The 27,031-nt window shown below is 41.4% G+C and overlaps 2 protein-coding genes across 2 annotated transcripts; both read right to left on the bottom strand.

Annotated features, from left to right (window-relative positions):
- Positions 1–963: 963 nt before the first annotated feature.
- Positions 964–9,080, bottom strand: LOC311265000 (polymeric immunoglobulin receptor-like). The gene is made up of 6 exons (XM_084366274.1): positions 9,001–9,080; positions 8,480–8,821; positions 7,956–8,279; positions 7,449–7,523; positions 6,608–6,723; positions 964–2,826 (listed from the first exon to the last, which is right to left on the bottom strand). The coding sequence occupies exons 1-6, from the start codon at positions 9,038–9,040 to the stop codon at positions 2,713–2,715; spliced, it is 1,011 nt and encodes a 336-aa protein (XP_084222400.1). The 5' UTR covers positions 9,041–9,080; the 3' UTR covers positions 964–2,712.
- Positions 9,081–12,623: 3,543 nt separating this feature from the next.
- On the bottom strand, positions 12,624–26,881 carry LOC311264709 (C-type mannose receptor 2-like). The gene is made up of 11 exons (XM_084365800.1): positions 26,776–26,881; positions 23,847–24,025; positions 22,961–23,180; positions 21,420–21,761; positions 21,003–21,080; positions 18,671–18,843; positions 17,357–17,592; positions 16,156–16,529; positions 15,739–15,816; positions 14,380–14,496; positions 12,624–12,671 (listed from the first exon to the last, which is right to left on the bottom strand). The coding sequence occupies exons 1-10, from the start codon at positions 26,813–26,815 to the stop codon at positions 14,426–14,428; spliced, it is 1,791 nt and encodes a 596-aa protein (XP_084221926.1). The 5' UTR covers positions 26,816–26,881; the 3' UTR covers positions 12,624–12,671; positions 14,380–14,425.
- Positions 26,882–27,031: the final 150 nt, after the last annotated feature.

Here is a 27,031-nt window from a genome sequence, read left to right as displayed (position 1 = left end):
AAATAAAACCACCGTTGTTTATATAAAAACACTCACGAGCTTCAGACTTCAGTTCTCCTCCTTCAGCTCTCACAGTTCAAAACTGAGTCACTGAGCACTTTGACTGACAGGTTCCTCACCTGTATCACATGGTCAGTGTGGCTCCGCCCCTCTCCATTTACAGGAAATCAGTTGGTGTGTGTGTGTGTGTGTGTGTGTGTGTGTGTGTGTTACTCTCGCAGATAAGCTGTTTATTGCTCTTTTTGCCTGAACAGATTAAATTTAGTTATTATTATGAATTAATTAAAAAGAGTTTGGGTCAAAATGTGGGTCTAACACACGTCAGAGGGAGATCCTGTACTTTTTACTCCACTACATCTCTTTGTTGACGCTGCTGTAGAGGTGTAAAATAAAATGCATTTCTTCGCAGTGACATTGTAGTTAGTGTAGAGTTGAACTGGACTGCATTATGTTCAGAGCTGTTTCTATTCAATACATTCAAATCATTTAAAGAGGTCATATTATGGTAATGTTCAGGTGTTCAGGTGATTTTTAGCATTTATGTGTCTGGAGTGTGTTGAATCCTGCTGCTACCCACTAAAACACAGACAGGAAGTCAGCTGTACAGTTACTCACTCTGACCACTGGAGGGAGCTGCTGATCAGTCCTGTGGAGAGAGGAGGGGCCCCTGCTCTGCATGTTTTAGATGTTTGCCTCGACACACCTGATTCAAATGAACCGGTCGTTATCCGCCTGCAGCTGGAGTCTGATGGCAGCTGGTCATCACTGAGCGGGGAAACGTTTGCTCTACACCTTCATCCTCGCCCTCTCCTCCTCACACAGAAACAAACATTTTTATTTTTTCAGTTTCTTTTTCCTTTTACCCAAATGTTCTGTCTACACCTGATATCCTCAATTAAACAGTAAAAAGACAAAAAATAAACGAGATCTTGTGTAAAATATGAGCTGAACTTTATTATGATGATTTGTGCAAAATTGTGTGTATTTAATCAGTGTTGAATGAAATAAAATAATGTACCACCTTTGATTTACATTTAAGGTATATTCCATTACATCAGTACATCTTTTACTGTTGATTGTCACTTATTTGATTAAATTTTGGGAATAAAATTGCAGAATTAAACTTGAATGTCACAGTTTCATCATTCACATTAAATTAAAAATAAATGTTTTCAAAAATATAAACATCTGAGGTCTCAGTGCACTGCAGTGTATTTGTAAGCTTATTGATATTTTCATGTATTTCTAGACTGACATTTTTATGCATCAATAAAATAATTAGCTTTTCATGAATAATATGTTTCAGACTCTTCTCACCCTGGGTTTAAAGCGCGTCACCTAAAAAACCAAGGAAACACTAATATTTACCACATCAACTAACATCTGAGTCGTGAACAGGCAGCAGATAATCTCAACAGAGCGGTGGGAGCTCAGTGTGCCGCCACTCAGAACTCCTAAACTACAACAAGCAACTAGCAGAGCCTCTGCACAGAACACAAACATGAATCTCACACAGTTAACAGGATCTGGAAAAGTAAAACACCAGAGGGCACATTACATTCGGGCAATAACTAAATCAGCAACCCATGTTCGTACACACAACCATATATCAGTGATTGTAGAGATGCTTACCATCCCTGTCATTTCACCTGAATGACTTGCTGTTATAGTCTCCAGTCTTTAAAGGGACAGTCAACCCAAAATCCCCCAAAATATATTGCTCCTCTTACCTGTAGTGCTGTTAATCTATCTAGATAGTTTTGGAGTGAGTTTTGGAGATATCAGCAGTAGATATGTCTGCCTACTTTCCAATAAAATGGACCTAGATATCACCCAACGTGTGGTGCAGAAAGTGCCAAACTAAAAATAAAAAAATACATGTGAAAAACTCAACAGCCCAGAAATCATGTCCCAGTACCTCAAAACAATCCACACGTCATTGTGAGCAGTTTCATGTGGGAACTACTTTTCTTTCTATTGAACTACATCCACCAGCCGCTGTGCAGAAGGAAGCGAGCATCAAGTCAAAGATGAGAGGCTGTAAACATTAATGGCGTCCTCCTCAACTGAGCTGTCACATTATTTTGCTTAGTTAGCTTAGTTAGCTAGCCTCTCATTCATGAGTAGATGCACACTTCCTTCTAAACAGTAAGAAAGTAGTTCCTACATGAAGCTGCTCAGAACAAAGTCAGTGGAATATCTGCAGTTAGTTTTCAAATGTGTTGTGTTGGTGATTTCAGCTCTACAAGCTGAATACCACGTAGTTACATCTCTGTGACCACACACCACAATATTATAGATGGATGAATAACTGTACAGGTGAGAGGAAAAATATGTTTTTCTGTCCCTTTTTATTGTAAAGGTGTAGTACCATCTTTCACCACACAGATTGACTGACATTTACCACCCATTAAACTCCAGGGGGGTGCTGTTTCATCAATTTGACATAACTACATAAAATGTTTGGAAAAGCTGAATATAATATAACCTAAATGAAGAGTGACAAATAAAATTACTTCAAAATTACAATCAGAAATAACAGACAAAATCTGGTTTGTCTTGGCTTTCATTACAAAATACAATTGAATATTATCCAATAAAAAAAGCAATAAAATGAAACCTTGCCAGCACATTATCAGCTGTAAAATACAAAATACAGACTCAGCAGGTTTGGTCTTGATCAACAGAATCCAGGTCTGAATTCAGAGCAGCTCACAGGTGTTGTGTACAGTAGGTCTGGTGCTGATCCTTGCTGCCTGGACTGAAGTTCTCGTAGACGGATTCCTCGCCTGTGCAGCCTGGAGGACGGTTCTCATGGTTGAGACACTGAAAATGTAAAAACAACTGTTTATTTGCCATGTATACAATGAAGAATACCAACAAAACAACACAAATATAAAAACTAAAATGACGTACATGTGTTTATTTATAAAGACATTTATTGCTTTATTTAATTATATTAATTATTTACATATATATATATTTAATACAATGATTATATGCCATATTTCTTACAACTTTTAAATGCAATATGAATTTTTAATACTTTTTAATACTTGTTTACATTTTTTTTTTTTTCATCAGATGTAATGATGGTTTAGATGGATGTTGGTGTGTAAAATGAAAAACAGAATATAGAACACAGTTCCTCGAATGGCCACTTGGCAGGCTGCAAAAGTGAGTATATATATATATATATATATATATATATATATATATATATATATATATCCCATATATAAATATGTCCCAATGGCTAGTGGACCTAAGAGCTGACCACAGCAACCTCCCAGAACAAGAACCAGTAACCATCTCAATGGCAGACATCCAAGAAAGAGTGTCAAAGATGAAGAGCTGGACAGCACCAGGCCCAGATATGATCCATACGTACTGGCTGAAGAAGCTAACTGCACTCCATGAACACCTAGCAGCACAGATGAACCAGCTGCTGAGGGATGGGACCCACCATGAGTGGCTAACCCAGGGCAGGACAGTCGTAATCCTGAAGGACCCCCAGAAGGGACCAATCCCATCCAACTACCGGCCAATTACCTGTGTCTGCACAACATGGAAGGCCCTGTCAGGCATCATTGCAGCAAAAATGAGTAAGCATGTGGCTCGATACATGAGCGAGGCACAGAAAGGAATTGGCAGTAACACCAGAGGAGCCAAGCACCAGCTACTGGTTGATAGAACAGTCGCCTGAGACTGTACGAAGAGACAGACCAACCTGTGCACTGCCTAGATTGACTACAAGAAAGCCTACGACTCAATGCCGCACACATGGATACTGGAATGTCTGGAACTGTATAAGATCAACAGGAACCTTAGGGCCTTCATCCAGAACTCGATGGAAATGTGGAAGACAACCCTAGAGGCCAATTCAAAGCCTGATTGCCCAAGTCAACGTCAAGTGCAGCATATACCAGGGAGATGCGCTATCACCACTGCTGTTCTGCATAGGCCTGAACCCCCTTAGTCAGATCATCACGAACAGTGGCTACGGGTACCGATTCCGTAGTGGGGCAACAATCAGCCACCTGCTCTACATGGATGACATCAAGCTGTATGCCAGGAGCGAGCGAGAAATAGACTCACTGATCCACACCACCAGGATCTACAGCGATGACATAGGAATGTCATTCAGATTGGACAAGTGTGGCCGGGACTGAGGGGGATTGACCTACCAGAGGGCAACATAGGTGATATCCAAGACAGCTACAAGTACCTTGGCATCCCACAGGCTAATGGAAACCATGAAGACACCACAAGGAAGTCAACCACAGTCAAATACCTCCAGAGAGTAAGGCAGGTCCTAAAAAGTCAGCTGAATGGTAAGAACAAGGTCCGAGCCATCAACATGTACGCACTACCAGTCATCAGATACCCTGCTCATATCATAAGCTGGCCAAAGGAGGAGATAGAAGCCACAGATATCAAGACTAGAAAGCTCCTCACCATGCACGGAGGGTTCCACCCCCAGTCCAGCACCCTGAGGCTATACACTAAGCGGAAAGCGGGAGGCCGAGGACTAGTGAGCGTCAAGGCCACGGTCCAGGATGAAACATCGAAAATTCGAGAATACATCGAAAAAATGGCCCCGAAAGTTGAACTGCTAAGTGTATGCCTCAGGCAGCAGAACCCTGATGAGAGTGCAGAGGAGGAGGAGCAGACAACCTGGAGGGACAAGCCCCTACATGGCATGTACCACCGTCAGATAGAGGAAGTGGCTGATATCAAGAAATCCTACCAGTGGCTGGAAAATGCTGGACTGACAGACAGCACAGAGGCACTAATCATGGCAGCACAAGAACAGGCCATAAGCACAAGAGCCATAGAGGCCAGGATCTACCAGAGTAGATCAGACCCAAGTTGCAGACTGTGCAAAGAAGCCTGAGACAGTCCAGCACATAGTAGCAGGGTGTAAGATGCTAGCTGGATCAGCGTACATGGAGAGGCACAACCAAGTGGCCGGGATAGTACACAGGAACATCTGCAACCAGTATGGAATAGAAGTACCCAAGTCCCAATGGGCCATACCACAGAAGGTGGCTGAGAACAACAGGGCCAAGGTTCTGTGGGACTTCAGCTTCCAGACTGACAAACTGCTCCTGGCTAACCAACCGGACATAGTGGTGGTGGATAAACAGCAGAAGAGGGTGGTGGTGATAGATGTGGCGATCCCAGCTGACGCCAACATCAGGAAGAAGGAACACGAGAAACTTGAGAAGTACCAAGGGTTGAAAGAGCAGCTGGAACAGATGTGGAAGGTCAAGGCTAGCATGGTCCCCGTGGTAGTGGGGGCACTCAGGGCAGTAACCCCCAAACTGGGAGAGTGGCTCCAACAGATCCCAGGAACAATATCTGAAGCCTCAGTCCAGAAGAGCGCAGTCCTAGGAACAGCCAAGATACTGCGCAGAACCCTCAAACTCCCAGGCCTCTGGTAGAGGACCCGAGCTTGAGGATGACACAGATACCACCCGACCAGGGTGAGAAGGGGATTATATATATATATATAATTATAATAAGAATTTCAAAAATGAACTAAAATTATCAGCAGAATGTGAGAAAATAGTTATTCTGACATTATGATGTTTATGTATTGTCTTGCAAAGTTAGCATGCTAACCCGCCCTCGTCCAGATATTCTACTAGCAATGTAAACACCAACACTCCCTCAGCCCCCAACCTCCCAGTCTGCAGCTAGCTGCACTGCTAACTGAGCTAACTAGCTAATGGCAGCTAGAGTAAGCTATTACTCTGGTAATATGCTGGCTCTGGTAATAGCTAACTTCTCCATTAATGACATCTGTTTGGGGATATAAAATTATATTTAGGCTTAAAGTTACACATAATTCGTTGAGTGGCGGCTTTAAGAGACAGCTAGCTGCGAGGCGTCTACTGGGCTTTACCTGAGCTAATTCCAGTCACTGATCCTGACATCACAGCTGTGTTTGTGGTTTTTGTGATTTTTGATAATTTTTCATGCAAATATTAGAAAAATAATAAATGGGATAGAGGCCGTTTTTTTGTGGATTAATGAGCAACTCTACTAGCGTTAACCAGCAGACAGCTGCTGGAGCCGGTGAGCTCTGGAGGAATAAACACCCAGAGTCAAGGAGAGCACAGAGATGTTAGTGGATTTATCTTCCCTTTCTCTTCCCAACCTGTAATCTTCCATAATTCTCTCTTATTTGCTGTTGAATGGAGGGGAACTCTACTTTACTTTAAGAACGTACAGAGAGGAGATAAAAAAGAAAACGAGCAGACACTGGAGGACAAGAGAAAGATACAGAGTCTCTGCACGAGGTGACTTTAGTCAGAGACAACACTGAACACACAGTGTGGTATTCTGGCTGTTTGGGGCAAAGAAACCCACAGTCAAACAAAAGTGATCCCGTGAATACACCAGGCGACCATCCACCAACTCTCTACCTCCTTTGTCATTTTTTTTCGATTAGGTGGCATCGCTGCTAATACGGCGATGTCCAGAGACAGAAACCTGATTTTTACAGACTGTATTGACACTGGCAGAGACAGATGTGCAGTTGATGTATTTAAACCTTTGGCGGTACTAAAGAGAGACAGAATGAGTTAAAGGAAGTCACCTCCAGGTTGCTGCCGCCTGAGCTCCTTTTTGTCTTCAGTTTGTAGACGAGCAGCAGAACAGCAGTCGAGAGCAAGACGATAACGATCACACAGACAACCAGAGGAAAGAGGAACACTGGGTGAGAGATGGAGGACGAGAGGAGGCAGAGGAACAGGGTTAAAAAAGAAGAAGTTGCTTTTAAGGAACTTAATGAGAAAAATACTTTGGCCTGACCAAATAAGATGAATAAAAATAAATGAATGTGTTTACGTGTTTTACATCATCCACATTATCGGAACAGTATCAGGGCGAGGGGTCATTATGCACTTCAAGAAAAAAGTAGATATGTGGAGAATAAAGTCAACATTTCAAGGTTGAAGTCGACCTTTTGAGATGACATCGAACAGCCTCAACAAAATGCCTTTTGTAGATGAATCGTAGAAACTGTACTTCAGAATGATGTTTAGTAACAAAGACATCATTTCTCTTTGAGCTCATAAACACAGTGTAGTTGTCAGCATGAGGACTTTGAAGAGATTGTGCCAAAAACTGCGTCTGTTCAGAAGCAAAAACCACATGAGCTTGGAAGAGGAGGCTGCACGAAACTTTGTTTCGACTTTTTACTTGAAGTGCATAATGAAAAAAAAAAAAGGTCCTCTTCTCATTTATTTCTCACCCCTGGTCCTAATACCCTCTGTATCTATGTCATGTAAAAAAGAGAAGATTATGTTTTACATTATGTATAAAACTGAGAGTATTTTGCATCATGGAGACATCCTACGTCCTCTACATGCTCCTGTCATGATAACAAAGAGTTTAGCATTAGACATGAACTTGATAGTTAATGAAGTGTAGTGTACCTGTTCCCTGGCTGGTGGTTACAGGGAAAACTGATGGAGGCGTGAAACTCTGTGTTGTCCTGGAGGCTGATGGGTCTGATGTTGGTAGGAACATAGAAACAGATGATATTTACAGTATCAATCAAGCAAATGCACACGACAGAATTAAATATCATATGAGAGTAAATGTTTATGAATATTTGAAGTAGGTTTGTTGAATTAAACGTCACACAATTATCATTTTTTCAATGAACTGTGTTTGCTGACAACAGCTCGGTGAAGTGTTCCTGAGCCTGTGTTGTCATCCCCTTTATACAATCATGTGTTTCGAGTGTTGACCCTCGCCCCATCCCTGCTTGTGAACGACTGAGCTTTCGGAGGACGCCCCAGAGGGCACTTCATCATTTTACTTTTGGATTTTGAGCATGACAAAACATCTTTTTATGTCCTTTTTTTCTCTTTAAATGATGTGCTATGAACAAATGTTATGTAGATTATGAAGAGGTCATGATTTTAATAAACACTCACCACCCATGACAAGGATCAGGAATGGGTAGGATGAATCTGGAGACAAAGCTCTGCCGTAGCCACACTTATACCATCCTGTGTCTGACGTGTTCGCCTGTGTGATGGTCACATACAATCCAAATGTAGATCCTTCTTTGTATTCAATGCTGTATCTGCCACTCTGAGCTCTGTTGCCATCAGTCTCAATAATAATGTCCTCTTGTGTTTCACATTTGTCCTTACACAGGAACTTCTGTTTATTTTGAACATCATCGCGGCATCCCATTGTGACATTCTCTCCTTCAGTATCTGTACGGAAGAAACGAGTGTTTTCACCCGGCAGTTCTGTTGAAAAGAGAAACAGTCAACAGTTACTGTCTGTGAAATGCTGCAGTCTGATCTCAGTATTTTTATAAATCATCAAATCCTTTTTTTAAATATATAACAATATATTCTCTTGTTTTCATATCTAGATAAAAGAAATATTCCTACATCGTTGAATTCACTAAATAAATCAGGTTTAAAGACTTTCAGTAGAAACTCACCGTTAGAAATTCTGATCTCAAAGTCCGAGTATGAGTCTGGAACCAAATCTGTGCCCAAACCACACCTGTACCGTCCTGCATCAGACTTGGTCAGATTTGTGATTTTCACAGTCAGAACTCCTCTTCCAGAAGACTCTACTTTATATTCAGTGCTGAATCTGCCATTCTGAGCTCTGACATCTTCTGTTTTAATGAGAATACCTTCTGCTTTACATTCTTCTTTACAGAAGAACTTCATGTTTTTAGGGTCAGACAGGTAGCACGACATTGAACCACTTCCCCCCTCAGCTCCTGTGTAAATGTTGAGTTTTGCGCTGACGAGCCCAGTGTCTCCACACAGAGCTGTTGGAAAGATGAACACAGAACACAGATGATCATTTCTGTTCTGCTGGAGCAACAACAAAAAATGGCAGCAACTGTAAAAGACGTGTCATCAAACATTTAGCCACATTAACAAATGAAATGTCCCAAAGCAGTGTGTGGTGCTGCGTTAAAGAGACAGTCAGGTCATCAGTCCTCACCTGAGATGAAGCAGAAGAACAGAACGTGGTGGATCTTCATTCTGAGTTTGATCCTGATGGAGACAAAACCGTCTCTGTCACTTCACTCCTTCCACTCTGCCTGTGTGATCAAACAAAAAGCTGAAGTCGCTTTAATTTAACTGTGCACTTCTTATTTCGTACTTTCTCTTTTTGTTTCCTGTTTTTAAATAAATTAGTTAAGGGAATGAAGAAGTACCAAGGGGAACTGAGACATCTGGGGGTATAACTCTTTTTTTTCAAGAGAGGCGTGAACTGCGACACAGATACAGCAACAAGTCTCTGCAGCTGAGAAATAAAGACGGCAGCCATTTCAGATTGCAAAGGTAGAATTTATGGCAGAGCTGCTGTATTGGATTGCATTTGATTGTACAAGTGTTATTACCCACAGTAGCCTGTAGAGTGAGAATGCAGATACACTTCTTCAGGCTGTTAATGGCTCTACTCTCGCTCCTCCACATCTTACATTATAGTTTTAGTGTTTTTAACCCATCTTCACTCTTTCTTACGTTCATATATTGTTGAGAATAACAGATACAACTTTGAAGTATGTTTTTCTTGCTTCATGGCAGGATTTCTGTTGTGCAATGCAAAGTTCTCAGTGGTTACAGTTGATCTGTGAGAACAGATGATGAAGTGCGAGTTCAGCTCAGTCTGTGGTCTGGAGTCAGTGCAGAACTGGTCATTTTAGAAACCACCACAGTCAACATGTTTCATTTCACCAGTGGTGGAAAGACTACTGAAAAGGTTTCTGTCCAGTCTAAATGAACTCCTGCTCTGTTCTGCTCAGTGGTCATGGTCTCTGCTCCAAACCTGCTGCATAATTTAGTGTTTTTGTCCGTATATCAGGGTTTTCGCTGGCTTGTTTGTGATCATATAACATTATTGGCTACAGAAATGCAGATGAAAGGTTTAGATATGAATTCAAATTGTGCTCAGAACTCAATTATGATTTCAAAAGCAACTAAGCACATCACATGGTGTCATGCATACTTAAGTATGTTGGGACCCACAGATGAAGTCGTTCACTGTGGATTTCAAAATGGACTCTGAACTGAACTCAAATTCAGCTTTGAGCTACTATTGGTCAGGGTGACAGACCCCCCTCTGACCAGATAGTCAAAACTCCAGCTCCTTCCTTTGTTCCCTCTCTTCTCCACCTCTCTCTCCCCAGGGCTGCCTGCCCTCAAGATCTCTTCTTCTGGATTGTTCTGGGCCTAACAGCTGCTGAGAGTTGCCAGCTGCATTTGCAGCAGGCCCAAAGAACTTCTCCTCACAGCAGCGACGTGAGGTCCGGCTAGTATTCCAGCTTAGTTAGCACCAGCAGTTGCAACACAAAGCTTACCAGCTAACTCTACAATCCAAGGAACACCAAGCAAGTTAGCACCGAGCTGCTATCCTTGCAAAGAAAAGGAGCGACCAGTTTCCTCCACGTGTTGTCTTTCATCAGACTTTGCACAGCAAGAACAGCATCGTTCAACATTGGAATAATAACCTTCTCCTGCTTGGCTCATCAGCCAAGGAACAACCAGCACCTTTTCTTCAAAGACTGGTAACGTTTAACTTAGCCTAGATAGCACACAGCATAGCATAGCATGGCTAAGCACAGGACTTTTAACTCTGGTTGATGTAATGCACATGTGTTCAATCTATGTGTTTGCTCACTGTTTTGGTGTTATTGTGATCTCAGGTCAAGTTCTTGGTAGTTTGCTTTGCTACATGGCTAATTTGACGATAGTTGAATGATACTTCACACAGACTCAGGGTCTTTGCATGCAACTAACCATATTCTCTAACCTGGCATTACATCAGTAAATCACACCTACATGTGATATTAGTGAGCACATGATGCGAGAAACACCATTATTTCTTTGTTCTTCCAGACAAACCCACAAATGTCCTTCAGAGGGAGACTTTTTACTCTGATACTCTGAGTACATGTCAGAGCCTGTACTCTATTACTTTTACTGTAGTAAACTAATTGAATCACTACTTCTACTTTTGCCAAGTATCTGAACTTCTACTGGAGTACAGTTACTGTGTACTTTTACCACCTCTGGATATAATTAGTTACTTCCACCCTGCATTTCACCTTCGTCCTGAGTCTGACAGAGAAAAAGAGGAAGAGACACGAGAATGTTCGAGCATCAGAATGAAACTTAAACTTGTGAACTGCTCTGTATTTCCTTGAGGTTACTAACTTTACATTATCTCACAGACTGAAATCATGATTTATTTAAACTCTCATTTTTTCACAGAAGAACAAACGTACAGTATGTTATAGAGTTATGTTACATCCACCACTTTATTAATCAAACAACTGATTAATCAGTGAGTCAACTGATAGAAAATAAGCTGGGAACCATCTTTACAATCACTGTCGTGTCACGACTTTTCTTCAGTCTTGGATGTTCAGAAGGTTTTCCAAAAAGCAGGAGTCAAAAATCACCAGAAGTCCTCAAAGCTGAGTGCAGTGAAGCTTTTATTGCCTGCAGGAAGAGCTGAGATCAAACACAGACAATGTCCATGAACAACTGATCTGATCGAATACATTTGATGTCTTCTTTTAAGCCTAAAAACTGGGAGTGTCCTCCCATGGCCTCTTGGTCTCAACCAATCCTTGCTCTTCCTCACTTCTGCTGACACGGGTATTTTTCCGATGCACCTGTCCGTGCCCTGCCGTTCCTGACACCAATAGCTTCTACTCTCTGAGTCTGGTCATTTAAAAACCAGGTACTTTCCTCAGAACACACCATCAGCTCTTAGTGACTCTGGCCTGAGCTTTTTTAAAAACAAGTTTCCCTCTGAATATATCCCATTAGCTTTGATCATTCTGCGTACTGCATTTTTTATGAATAATAAAAGTGTGGTATATTTGGTTACATGATTTCTTACATTTGTGGTTACATTTCACTCCAAGTTAACACAATACAGTAGTTTAATCATCAATCCGATCAATAGGTGCATGTTCAATCAGCTAGTGCAGAGTAATACATGTTTTAACCATTCATTTATGATTCCTTCACATTTTGATTAGCTTCTTTAACATCTCGGTACTTATTACCAGGTGTCATTAACCACTAACTACTTACTTATGGTTATATTACACTACATCACTCTGGTCCTTTTTCATGTAAAAACATTTCATGGCTCCAACTTCACAAATGTGATGATTTGATGCTTTTCCTTTAAACAATTGTATTCATTTTGATGTATTTGTAATAATGTTGAGGTTTAGACTGTTTGTTGGTCAAAACAAACAGTATGAAGGTGTCACTTTGGGCTCTGGCTCATTGTCACCACATTTCTCACTTTTCTGAATGATTAATCAACAACAATAATCAGCAGATTAATCCAGAGTAAAACATTTTACTACACTGAGTACTTTTACTTTTCATACTTTAAGCACATCTTCCTGATTATTCTTACATACTTTTACTGCAGTAACAGTTTAATTGCAGGACTTTTAACAGAGTACATTTACAGTGTGGTATTAGTACTTTTATTGAAGTCACAGATCAACACATTAGTGACATGTTAGTAACAAATACAGATCCAGAATCTACAGATAATCTGAGTGCTGTATGTGTGAGTGGTGCAGGTTTGTCCTCACATGTGGAGGCTGGAGCCAAATCCTTACAGGTGAAAGGGATCTGAAAATAAGATCAACAACTTTACCAAGGTGACAGGAAATGACATCACAGCTGTTGTACAGCAGTAGGCATTGCAACAGACCAGATAATGTGTGATAGACAAATCAAGCTAACTAGCAGACTACCAACAGTAGAGATAACCTGCGTGACTCTGAATATCACGAGTAAACACATCATCAGTGCGTAACATTACTTTGTAAGATCACAGGAACAGATCATCCACAGTGTGTGAGCCGGTCCTGAGAGCACAGCAGCCATTGAATGTAGAGTCAAGGCTCTTTTTCATGGTTCTCATTTTAAAAGGCATCTCGTTGGTACCATTGAGTCCGGTTTCTCCTCTGCCTGTTAAAAGACTTGTACTTGCTCATGGGGGAAATGTAGAAAAATGAATCGAGGAGTACAGTTTTACAGTTTGGAAAGTGTCATGAAATGACTTTTGGTGTGAACTGGCGTTAAACAAATAAAGATGATTGATTGATTGATTGAAAATTAATCCGACAGGAATATGGAAAGTTTGTATTAACCCGAGTTTCCTATGGAAAATTTAAAATGTTTAAATTAAACAATTAAAAGAAACAGAGTGAAATACAACACATGTTTATATGTTTTTACTTTCATGTATGCATTTTCAGTATTTTCAGTGCTGTGGTTACGGCTGTCTGTGTCCCTGTGCTGCTTGTTCCTGTTCCCCTCCTGTCCTCTCCTGCTCTGCACAGGTGTGCCACTTCTTGATTGCTCAATGAGGTTCACCTGGCCTGGGAGAAGTGCTTAATATCTCCTGTGCCAGCATCAGAAAGGAGTGAGGACTGCTGGTCTTGATGCCTCTCAGCCTGGGCTTTTGTTCTGTTCTGTTTTAGCTCAGTGTCTTTTCAGTTGTCCTGAATCAGTGTCTTGGTTTTTTAGCTCTCTTTATGGTCATAAATCATTTTTAAATGTCTTTTTTGTGGCTGATTTGTGTCTTTGGCTGAGTCTTGTTCATACCAGAGGAACAAAACCTTTTTCAAATCTTTGTGTGTTCATTTTCCAAATAAATTGTTTTTCCTTATGAATTGAACGTCCATGCTACATTAAGACCAAATCACAACTTAAAAAACAAAATGGGGAGGTTAATTTAATTGTTGTCCAGCAGAGGGCAGCATACATCCACCCGTTCTAATTACAAAGACAGTGTTTCAGTTGGCAAAATCAACACCTGCTTTATTCTACTTCTGTGTAAAGTCGAGAAGCAATTGTGTCAGAACCTGTTGAGCAATCCCAGATTTTCTGTTTAAAGCTATGGTCTACCATTTGAAAGATTTGTCATTATTATTAACATCATTTTAGATGGTGGTTATGACCCAATAATACCACCTACACAATGTGAAGAGTAAAGGGAACCAAATAAATCCATTCTCTCTAGTGTCTGTAAAACTGAAAAGAAATTGACCAATAGGAGCCATCCGGACAGCCCAAAGCTGGGCTGTAGTTGATTTCTGCCGGCCGGCTTGTTTCTCTTGTTGCGGAGGGGGTGTGTCGTGGGGCTCCGAGGGGAGGGATTAAGGAGCACAGAGGGGAGGGGTGTGTGTTGGGGGGGGATGCTTTCTTCAAACCTTTCTCAGATACTAGACCAGAGCTTCAATCTACATTGAAATTTGAATCTCTTTCCAACGGTTTTATAGTGCAGTGGTAGAAACTGTCAAGGACGGTATGTGGAGTCGGAGAAAATCACCTGCTGCTTGACCTGAAGTCCCTCCTCATCTTCCATATGTGGAGGATCAGCAGAAAACAACCACCAGTGAGACAACCAGACCCCAGATGTAACCTGGGTGAGGGACACTGGAGCAGACTGGAGAGAGAGAGAGAGAGAGAGAGAGAGGAAGTGTACACAGGGTCCACAAAGAAGGAAAATTATTGTAATTTATTTCCTTGTTGTAAAAAAAATGTGTCTCATGTGGTTTGCATGATGCATAAAACGTCATTGAGTGTTACGTCATCAAACTTCCTCTCACTCTTTGCGCTACTGTGAAGAAAACACCTGTGTTGTAAAATATAAGGTGAGATGGAGGTGGAGTTTGATCAGAGCCGGCCCAAGCCTTTTGGGGGCCCTAAGCAGAATTTGATTTGGGGCCCCCCTCCCACCACTGCAGAGTCACCTGTGCTTGAGAATTATTGACACAAATGTCACACTATAATGTTACATTATAAATTGTATTAATACAGTGATGGATTATGAACTACTGTCCTCCTGGGCACAGATGCATAAGGACCCCCCCTACCTTATTTGTATGAAAGTGGGTGCAAACGGGGAAAGGGGGGTCTGGGGGTCCTCCCCCAGAAAATTCTGAATTTGGTAGATGTGACTTCCTTTATTCTGGTGCATTTTTGGGATGGCCAGCTGGAGAAGGGCAATACCTACATTCGTTCAGATTCATAGCCTTGAGGTAGTGACTTTACGCAACGACTTGGGCTTCAGGGCTCCTTCAGGGCCCGATTGGCTCATTCAGTAATCCATCCTTGCTCACATGCCACAAATGTTTTGGGGCTCCTGGCCCCTCTAGACCTCTGGCCCCCCGGGCTTGGTAGACCCCTGTATTAATATAGTTGTTATTTACACCAAACCAGTCACCTTTCAACCTTAGAGCAGGGTTTGGCAAATAATTATTCCAAGGGGCCACATGACAAACCAGAGCTGTGTTGGAGGGCCAAACAATAATTTGAAGTTAATTCTGCTCAATATGAATTTTCTCTCATTTTAAAAATCTGAAAGCTGTGGGATGTCATTCCCTTCGCTCACACACAAATCCTGAATCTCTTCTCTCAGATCACATACTCTTTTAAGCACTTTGCCCAGGCTGAGCCACCTGACAGCTGTGTGGTAGCCTGTGTCACCATGTTCAGTCTCATTTTCCTCCAAAAGTGCAACAAACTGTCTGTGATTTAATGCTCTTGCCCTCAGGGCCGGCTCTCGCCATTTTGGTGCCCGAGGCAAGATTAGGAGTTGGATTTATGACTGCAGCTGAAGTAAAATATCTCATTATGTGTGTAATGTAGACGATGCCCACAGTCACATACAGTTAACAGAACTCACCGGCGCCAGGCTGCGTGATGCTGGAGGTTGGTGGCGCGCTGGATGTGGTGCTGCTGCTGCTTGTTGTCTGAACTGCAGCTGTATTCAAACATACAGTACGTTCATACTGTTACACCACTGCATTAAGTCCATTGTGTCATTCTACAACTGCAAAACATCTGTTCATGTAAATATTGACTCATCAGTCTGAACAATGACAGGGAACATGTGGCTCTGTCCTCCATCTGTGGCATCTGTTTGCTAACTTTACAGATAATTTCATGTCAATGATAAACATCAGGAGTGTTTACATTTTATTTTCTGTCCATAACTTTATGTTTTGTGTTGTTTTTGTTACATTATCATTGAGGACATTTGATGCTAAATTAAACCAAAATACAAATATAAATACAAGTTGAATCAAGAGTTAACACTCACGTGGGCTGTAGCAAACGAACGGTCTCTTCCAGGCACAGGAATTGTCGAACCATTTTCCATCTCTGCCCAAGTCTGCCACCACACAAGCCTGATTCTCACCATAGTTATCAGGTTCAGCTTGAGCCCAGTACCTAAATGAGGAGCTACTTCCATCCGACCACTTCCAGGAGTCTCTGAAGAGGCCGATCCAGGCTAGTTGTCCTGAAGGTACCATGTCCTTTACCTCCTGGTTCTCTGCTGTGTTCCTCACACTGGCCAGGTCTGTGTGGTGTTCTCTGCAGTAGCTCTGGGCCTCAGTCCAGGTCATGGGAGTCTCGATGAGGACAAACGTCACATTCGGCCCTGAAAACAGAGCACAGTGCTGTGCAGAGGTACTATAACATACAGTTTACCATCCATGCCGTGTCTGTGGCAGTATTCACAGCATTATAAATCCACTGAATTAATGACTTTGTAAAATAAAGATGGAAGACATGATCATCTTAATAAATGTTACTGAGTATTTCTTCACAGTCTCTCCCCATTAATAATCACATCCTTAAAATCTACATCTAACAGATTGACACATTATTTTTTCTACATGTGAATATTTTCTCAGATTTATGAAACACAAACATACGGGCCCCTCTGAAGGGTCACCAGATACATCTGAGGGCTCGTCAGATGGTTGATGGGAGAGGAAAGAAGAGAAAAAAGTTCTGATACACAAATCTGTCTTCAGCTTTTCTTTTACATCATTTTCCCTCTGAGATCCAGTGGAGTTATAAAGTTACACAGTAAATAAAGTAGCGTAGTAATAGAGTACATGTACTCAGTTGCTTTCATGTGGGCTGTGGAGCCAGATCTGCCTTTTATTATCTGAAACAGCTAAATTGCGGCCACGTCTCCGTCTGAGTGACTCAGAGACTGAAGCATGTTTTTAAATCCAGCAGGATGGACTATTACAATGCTCTTCTATCTGCTCCACCCAAACAAGTCCTTCATCACTGACAAGCTTCTTTTTCTCATTCTCATCTGCATCGCTGTCAAATCATCAATATTCATTGCTGCCTTATTGGCTTGTAAGTCGTCTGTGAAGCTCTTTGAATTGTACTAACTTTGATGGAAGGTGCTGTAAATAAAGTTTGACTGACTGATCCTGTATCGGCCCAAATAATGAGGGAGAGCTCAAGAACCTGAACTGGTGTGTTTTAAACTTCACTGCTGAATATTCTCACCTCTGACATCCATGCAGACCGACTGAAAGCGATTTTTACATTCAACGTCGTACCATTGTCCACCATCATACATCGCTGTGCAGTGGTCTCTACTTAGATAGTTGTCTGGTTGTCCAGTCTCCCACTGTCTGAACTCAGTCTCCCCGTCTTTGTAGAAACTGGCGTCTGACAGTGACCACCTCCAGCTGTTCACGTCATCATACAGCCCGATCCAGACACCCTGAAAGCAATATTTTAATGTATCTTTCTTTAGGCTCACATTTATTACAAGGCAACACAATATACACTCAGAAGTGAATCTGAGGCTTCAGCAGTCTGAGTGACACAGATCCAGTTCATATCTTCCAAAGTGACAGGCTTTCTAATACAACATTCCCTCCTTTTGTTTCCATCCACTGCAGCAACAGGGACACTCAGTCTGGTGAAACACAACGAGGGAGTTTTATATTAAAAACACTTCACAGCCCGAGTCTAAAAGAGTTGGGACGCTGTGTAGAATAAAGACACAATGCAAACATTTGCAAAGAGCTGACTTCAGTCCTGCTGTTCCTGAGCTCATGTAGTAAAATCATTTATACAATCATGTGTTTGACGACCTCGCCCCATCCTTGCCTGTGAACGACTGAGCCTTTCGAGGACGCCCCTTTCATACCCGATTATGATACTATCACCTGTTACCGATGAACCTGTTTACCTGTGGAAGGTTCCCACACAACAACTTTCAGGCTTTTGTTGCCCCGTCACAATTTGTTTGAAACGCGTCGCTTCAGAATAGACATATTTACACAAGTCAGTGAAGTTGAACATGAAATAAATAAACTGTCTTTGTACTGTTTTAAATTGAGTTTATGTCAAAAAGGATCAGCAAATTATCACATTCCCCGATTCTGTTTAATTTGTATTTTACACAACGTCCCAACTTCTTTGGAGTGAGCGTTGTATACATATATAGACATATGTAGACATATAGTCTATGAGTACATTTCATATTGTAAACAAATAAATATGAGGCTTTTTCTAGAGGTAGAGGTAGGAGTAGTTTAAACTCAAGCTGCACCTTAATCAGACACAAGATTAAAGTGCTGCTTACAATGTCCTTCTGAGAAGTAGTGGAGTAGAAGTACAGAGTGGCATTACATGGAAATACTCAAGTACAAGTACAGTACCTCAAAATGTTACTTCAAAATGTATCTACTGACTTTACACCAATGTGGAAGTGCAAAACTTTCAACCTGCGTGTCATTTACATGATTGTCAAAAATGGCTCTGAGACTAAAGAAAGACATCAGTGAACTCACATTGAGTTTGCTTTTATCTACGGTGTCGATCAGGATCTTCACGTCCTCCATGTTGTCTATAGTTGCCAGGTCAGTGTATTTCTCTCTGCAGTACCTCTGAGCTTCAGTCATGTTCTTCAGGTCATAAACAAAATGGTACTGACGACGGACATGTGATGAGACAGCATTCAGCCCTGTAGTGACAGACATGCATACTGGTGACATTTGGGTGAAACATGACTTCTATGAATCATCTGGACTTTGTCACGTTGCATTTCAGTGTATTCAGGTGTGTCGTTGTCTCTGTCAGTAAAATCAGTCGTGGAGTGTAACAAAGTCATTTACTTCAGTACTGTACTTAAAGCTCTGGTCTACGATCTGAGAAAGGTTTGAAAAAAGCATTCCCACCCCAAACACACCCCTCCCCCTCCGAGCTCGTATCGCTCTCCCCTCGGAGCCTCCCGCGACACGGTTACATACCGTCATTCCAACATGCGAACGTCCCGGCATTCCGACAAAGTTTAACTATAATCCGCAACCCATAACCCTAACCCTTTTAAAAGATGTGTCGGAGTGGCAAGACATTTTAAAAAGAAATAAACACCATCATTCCGACCTTAGGAGGCAAAAAATGACGGAACGATGGGATGTTTCATTAAAGGTTTAAGTGTTGCCATTCCGACAATTATTTATTTATTTATTTATTTCGGCATGTTATTAGACAGTCATCATCACACATCATCTTAGTTAAAATCAGGTAGTACACATGCCCGAAAGGGAAAGCGGGAGAAGCAGATGCTTATCTAGTCCCGCCCCCGTTACCCACAGAATACATTATTTCCACCAATTATATTTATATAACCGTAATCTCTTGTTTGTGACAGATAAGAGACACAAATACACACATCGTAACGCCTATATGATAATCCATCATATTGATTTAGCAAAGGCTTCGTTGAAAACAAACGGACAAGACCGGGAGGAGGGTTAGCATAACAGTTGAGAAGTGACCCGGCGAGAGGTTGTTATGGAGAAATAAATCCGGACAAATAAAATAAAAATCCAGAAATAAATCCGAACCCCCTCCGCTTCGCGTTGGGATTTCATTCATCCATTCATTCATCTTACTTGCTGCTTCATTTAGCTGCAACGAGCACATAAATAGGCTAATTTGGTGTAAACATGATAGCAATGTTAGCTTGTTGTTAGCTTACAATGCTAGCATAGAGGCTAATGTCTCTGTCGAACAAGTAAACAAGTGTTGACAACACTGCAGAGACAGACACCGTCTAATAACACAGAATCAAACTAACGGCAGCTTTCACAGTCATCAACAGCATCGGCATGAAACTTATCTGTGTCACAACATCCACAATAAAGACGAAGGTTACCTGCTCAACAGAAACGCCGCTGTATCAGCACCAGGTCCATATCTTCACGGACCTTTCGCCACCGTTAAAATGATGACCCGATGTTTATTCGGTTTGAGCCCTCTGTTTCACATCTTGCTTTGTGTCTTTTTTCTTTGTGTCTGAGGATTGGATCGGAAAATCGATCCAATAGGAGCCATCAGGGCCATCCGGGCCTGAATTTGGTAGATGTGATTTCCTGTATTCTGGTGCATTTTTGGGATGGCCAGCTGGAGAAGGGCAATACCTACATTCGTTCAGAATTATAGCCTTTTGCTTTTTGACTTATTGAGGTAGTTACTTCACGCAACGACTTGGGCTTCAGGGCCCCTTCAGGGCCCGATTGGCTCATTCAGTAATCCATCCTTGCTCACATGCCACAAATGTTTTGGGGCTCCTGGCCCCTCTAGACCTCTGGCCCCCTGGGCTTGGTAGACCCCTGTATTAATATAGTTGTTATTTACACCAAACCAGTCACCTTTTAACCTCAAAGCAGGGTTGGGCAAATAATTATTCCAAGGGGCCACATGACAAACCAGAGCTGTGTTGGAGGGCCGAACCAACAATAATTTGAAGTTAATTCTGCTCAATATGAATTTTCTCTCATTTTAAAAATCTGAAAGCTGTGGGATGTCATTCCCTTCGCTCACACACAAATCCTGAATCTCTTCTCTCAGATCACATACTCTTTTAAGCACTTTGCCCAGGCTGAGCCACCTGACAGCTGTGTGGTAGCCTGTGTCACCATGTTCAGTCTCATTTTCCTCCAAAAGTGCAACAAACTGTCTGCGATTTAATGCTCTTGCCCTCAGGGCCGGCTCTCGCCATTTTGGTGCCCGAGGCAAGATTAGGAGTTGGATTTATGACTGCAGCTGAAGTAAAATATCTCATTATGTGTGTAATGTAGACGATGCCCACAGTCACATACAGTTAACAGAACTCACCGGCGCCAGGCTGCGTGATGCTGGAGGTTGGTGGCGTGCTGGATGTGGTGCTGCTGCTGCTTGTTGTCTGAACTGCATCTGTATTCAAACACACAGTACGTTCATACTGTTACACCACTGCATTAAGTCCGTTGTGTCATTCTACAACTGCAAAACATCTGTTCATGTAAATATTGACTCATCAGTCTGAACAATGACAGGGAACATGTGGCTCTGTCCTCCATCTGTGGCGTCTGTTTGCTAACTTTTCAGATAATTTCATGTCAATGATAAACATCAGGAGTGTTTACATTTTATTTTCTGTCCATAACTTCATGTTTTGTGTTGTTTTTGTTACATTATCATTGAGGACATTTGATGCTAAATTAAACCAAAATACAAATATTAATACAAGTTGAATCAAGAGTTAACACTCACGTGGGCTGTAGCAAATGGACGCTCTCTTCAGGTCACAGTGAACGTCCCACCATTTTCCATCTCTGCCCAAGACTGCCACCACACAAGCCTCCATCCTACCATCAGGTTGACCATAACGTTGATCCCAGTACCTAAATGAGGAGTTACTTCCATCCGACCACTTCCAGGAGTCTCTGAAAAGGCCGATCCAGGCTCGTTGTCCTGAAGTCATCACGTCCTTTACCTCCTGGTTCTCTGCTGTGTTCCTCACACTGGCCAGGTCTGTGTGGTGTTCTCTGCAGTAGCTCTGGGCCTCAGTCCAGTTCATGGGAGTCTCGATGAGGACAAACGTCACATTCAGCCCTGAAAACAGAGCACAGTGCTGTGCAGAGGTACTATAACATACAGTTTACCATCCATGCCGTGTCTGTGGCAGTATTCACAGCATTATAAATCCACTGAACTAATGACTTTGTAAAATAAAGATGGAAGACATGATCATCTTAATAAATGTTAGAGTATTTCTTCACAGTCTCTCCCCATTAATAATCACATCCTTAAAATCTACATCTAATAGATTGACACATTATTTTTTCTACATGTGAATATTTTCTCAGATTTATGAAACACAAACATACGGGCCCCTCTGAAGGGTCACCAGATACATCTGAGGGCTCGTCAGATGGTTGATGGGAGAGGAAAGAAAAGAAAAAAGTTCTGATACACAAATCTGTCTTCAGCTTTTCTTTTCTTTAACTTTCCTCCAATATTTGCTTTCACATAAAACATTGGATCATCTGACTTCTTTGGACTTCACCATGTGAGAAGTTTAGTGGGGAAATGTTTCTTTGGTGGAACTAACAACACATGAACATGTGAAACATGACAAGAAGCTCCAGTAGACAGAGCTTTGTGTTAGAGGTCACCAGCAGAAAGAAACGAGAAGGTTGGGAACTAGTTCAATATATAACAATGTGTTGTATTTTATAAGCTTCTCATATGTTTTTAATGTTTATATTAATCTGAGCAGTAACAAGTAACTACAGCTGTTGAGTAAATGAAGTCAATTCAAGAATACATCATTTTGCCTCTGACACCCAGTGGAGTTATAAAGTTACACAGTAAATAAAGTAGCGTAGTAATAGAGTACATGTACTCGGTTGCTTTCATGTGGGCTGTGGAGCCAGATCTGCCTTTTATTATCTGAAACAGCTAAATTGCGGCCACGTCTCCGTCTGAGTGACTCAGAGACTGAAGCATGTTTTTAAATCCAGCAGGATGGACTATTACAATGCTCTTCTATCTGCTCCACCCAAACAAGTCCTTCATCACTGACAAGCTTCTTTTTCTCATTCTCATCTGCATCGCTGTCAAATCATCAATATTAATTGCTGCCTTATTGGCTTGTAAGTCGTCTGTAAAGCTCTTTGAATTGTACTAACTTTGATGGAAGGTGCTGTAAATAAAGTTTGACTGACTGATCCTGTATCGGCCCAAATAATGAGGGAGAGCTCAAGAACCTGAACTGGTGTGTTTTAAACTTCACTGCTGAATATTCTCACCTCTGACATCCATGCAGACCGGCCAAAGGCGACTGTTACAATCATAGTCATACCATCGTCCATGATCAGGCATCACTGTGCAGTGCTGTATACTTTGATAGTTGTCTGGTTCTCCAGTCTCCCACTGTCTGAACTCAGTCTCCCCGTCTTTGTAGAAACTGGCGTCTGACAGTGACCACCTCCAGCTGTTCACGTCATCATACAGCCCGATCCAGGCACCCTGAAAGCAATATTTTAATGTATCTTTCTTTAGCCTCACATTTATTACACGACAACACAATATACAGTCAGAAGTGAATCTGAGGCTTCAGCAGTCTGAGTGACACAGATCCAGTTCATATCTTCCAAAGTGACAGGCTTTCTAATACAACATTCCCTCCTTTTGTTTCCATCCACTGCAGCTCAACAGGGACACTCAGTCTGTTTTAAACTGAGTTTATGTCAAAAAGGATCAGCAAATTATCACATTCCCCGATTCTGTTTAATTTGTATTTTACACAACGTCCCAACTTCTTTGGAGTGAGCGTTGTATACATATATAGACATATGTAGACATATAGTCTGAGTACATTTCATATTGTAAACAAATAAATACGAGGCATTTTCTAGAGGTAGAGGTAGGAGTAGTTTAAACTCAAGCTGCACCTTAATCAGACACAAGATTAAAGTGCTGCTTACAATGTCCTTCTGAGAAGTAGTGGAGTAGAAGTACAGAGTGGCATTACATGGAAATAGTTAAGTACAAGTACAGTACCTCAAAATGTTACTTCAAAATGTATCTACTGACTTTACACCAATGTGGAAGTGCAAAACTTTCAACCTGCGTGTCATTTACATGTTTGTCAAAAATGGCTTTGAGACTAAAGAAAGACATCAATGAACTCACAGTTTTGAACACATTGTTTTTATCTACGGTGTCGATCAGGATCCTCACGTCCTCCATGTTGTCTATAGTTGCCAGGTCAGTGTATTTCTCTCTGCAGTACCTCTGAGCTTCAGTCATGTTTTTCCGGTCAGAAACAAAATGGTACTGACGAGGGACACGTGATGAGACAGCACTCAGCCCTGTAGGGACAGACATGCATACTGGTGACATTTGGGTGAAACATGACTTCTGTGAATCATCTGGACTTTGTCACGTTGCATTTCAGTGTATTCAGGTGTGTCGTTGTCTCTGTCAGTAAAATCAGTTGTGGAGTGTAACAAAGTCATTTACTTCAGTACTGTACTTAAACTAGTGACAGGGTTGGGGGTGTCTGTTGACACTTTAAGGACAATTTGGAGTATTTCTGTTTCAGTAACTTTATATTTCTACTCCATTACATTTCACGGTAATATCAGACTTTTACTGCAGTACATTTAAGTGTTATTCAGATGAAGATTTTAGTTTAAAGACACATGACAACCTGAAATACAGTAAAATACATAGTTATATATTACACCAGTGGTTCTCTGGGACGTCCCAGTAACTCAAGTGGTAGAGCATGCGTCTCATGCACAGAGGCTGATCATTAAAGGGGCACTACGTAAATTTGGAGAAGAAATTCAAACTCAGAATTTTAATATTTACAATATTAATGAGGTAATAATACAAACAGAACACTGTTTGAAGCTAGAGAGGTGGCAGGGTCCGCCACATATAAACAAAGTAAAACAGTATAAACTGTGTTGTCCTTTAAGGTCAGTTTGTTTATTTAGTTTATTCAGTCATGAAAACAAAGAGATTGTTTATTTAGTTTGTTTAGGCAGAAAAAATCAGCCAATGAAGATCTTTCTCTGCTCATTAACATTTCTTCACCAAAACTACAGAATGCTCCTTTAATGTTGAGTTTCTGTGTTTCTTTCCTCAAAGTGCTCATGTAATGTGTCAGAATAGACCTGCAACGTGTGGATGAATGGATCAGTCACTGTGATGCAGACAGTCTTGGAATTTAATGGAACTCAATATGAAACATTTCAGTCAAGGTGCATCATATAAGACTTATTTAACTTGAGCTTTTATTGAGGAGAGTGATGATTAGAAAGTGGAGAAAGACAAGATATATAGTACGTATAAAATCCAAATTAGCCTGACCAAAATATTTTCAAGAGTATCTTAATATCACTTCAATATAAATTTAATTAATTAAATAATATTACTTTACACGCTTCAGCATCTGAGTCACAACAGAGTGATAGACCGGTTTGCCACCGTTAAAAACAGACTGCGTTCTTCGATGCTTCCACCCACCAAGTAACTCACTATGGCAATTGTAGCCATGTTATTTTAAAATGGTGTACTTGGCTTCTACTTTGGCGTGAGCTGACAAATTGAGGGCTAGTTGCTAGCATCAGCATCATCTGTAGCTGTCCACGCTTGTGCGTACATGTGCATCTTCGTGTAAATAAAAAAACAGAAGCACCATTTTCAAAATGAAAGCATCACAGCTGTATTGCATGCATGGCGTTAATACTTTTTCATTTATGTCCTGATTTACGATTGACCTCAAGGGAGCTGTACAGGGACGGCCAAAGGTAAAAAAAAAATAATAATTCAATTTTTTTTCTCAACTGGGGGCTCCCTGGTGGCCAGGGGGCCCCAAGCAGCCGCTTAGTTTGCTTTTGCCTCGGGTCTCTGGCCAAATGTCTTCTCATACTGGTAGAATGAGACACAGCAGTTTTTATTGGGTTTTAGTGGAATTTCTTTTTCTCATGAATATTTTTTGGGAAAAAAATCACCATTTTTAGCGAATACACCGCCCGATTTTTTCAATAGCTCCCAGGTCATCTGAGGCATCGACTCAAAATCAACGGCCAAATGTCTTGTTATACTGGTAGAATGAGACACAGCAGTTTTTATTGGGTTTTAGTGGAATTTCTTTTGACTTCTTCCTTCTATGTAGTTCTCTTGCAGATTAAATCAGTTTGTCCTCCAGGATGTCCCTATATTTTGCTGCATTCATTTTACCGCTCCTGTATTGATTATCATGGCCTCGACGACATCACGGTAAAAAACAAGTACCCTCTTCCTCTTATCGACCCGTCATTTGAGCCACTTTGCCACGCCCAAATCTTCACTAAGCTGGATCTACGAAACACCCACCACTTTGTCCGGATTGGGGAGGGAGACGAGTGGAAGACTGGATTCAACACCAGCTGGGCCACTTCAATTACCATGTAATGCCCTCTGGCTTGACCAATGCCCCAGCTCACTTCCAGACTGTTATTAATGACATCCTCCGAGACATGCTAAATCTCTTTGTGTTTATCTATCTAGATGACACCTTGATTTTCTTAAGCTCCATGGAAGAACACGTGCAGCAGGTACGCTTGGTCCTACAGAGATTGCTAGAGAATAAACTGTTTGTCAAGCCAGAGAAGTGTGAGTTTCACTCCCCAGCAGTGAACTTGCTGGGCTACGTGGTGGCGCAGGGATAGCTCCAACCGGATCCTGCCAAAATAAGAACAGTGGAGGAGTGGCCCAAGCCAACTTCCTGTCAGCAGCTGCAACGTTTCCTGGGTTTCGTCAATTTCTACTGGAGATTCATCCATAACCTACCTCTAACTCATAATCAGAGTTACAAACAGTTCAGTACTTTTTCTGAGACTGATTTGGTGAATTGGTTATCTTTTCCCTTCTTCAAGGGTGGTGCCCCAAGGTGATCTAATGTAAATTGGATCTTATTATTAATCATAATAAATGATTCATCAACAACAAAAAATGGCAGCAACTGTAAAACAAGTGTCATCAAGCATTTAGCCACATTAACAAATGAAATGTCCCAAAGCAGTGTGTGGTGCTGCGTTAAAGAGACAGTCAGGTCATCAGTCCTCACCTGAGATGAAGCAGAAGAACAGAACGTGGTGGATCTTCATTCTGAGTTTGATCCTGATGGAGACAAAACTTCTCTGTCACTTCACTCCTTCCACTCTGTCTGTCTGATCAAACAGGACACTGAAGTTGCTTTAGTTTCATGATTGCTGTCAAATCTGCTTCACTTCTTATACTTTCCATTCATACTGATGGGAGGTCCACTTGTGTTTCCTGCTCTTTATTATTGAATGCATCACTTCTCAGGAACACACTGGAAC

Source organism: Pagrus pagrus (assembly GCF_965226575.1).
Source record: "Pagrus pagrus genome assembly, chromosome: 11".
Classification (NCBI taxonomy): domain Eukaryota; kingdom Metazoa; phylum Chordata; class Actinopteri; order Spariformes; family Sparidae; genus Pagrus; species Pagrus pagrus.
Note: the sequence above shows the minus strand (reverse complement) of the source record. Positions and strands in the feature narration are given on the sequence as shown.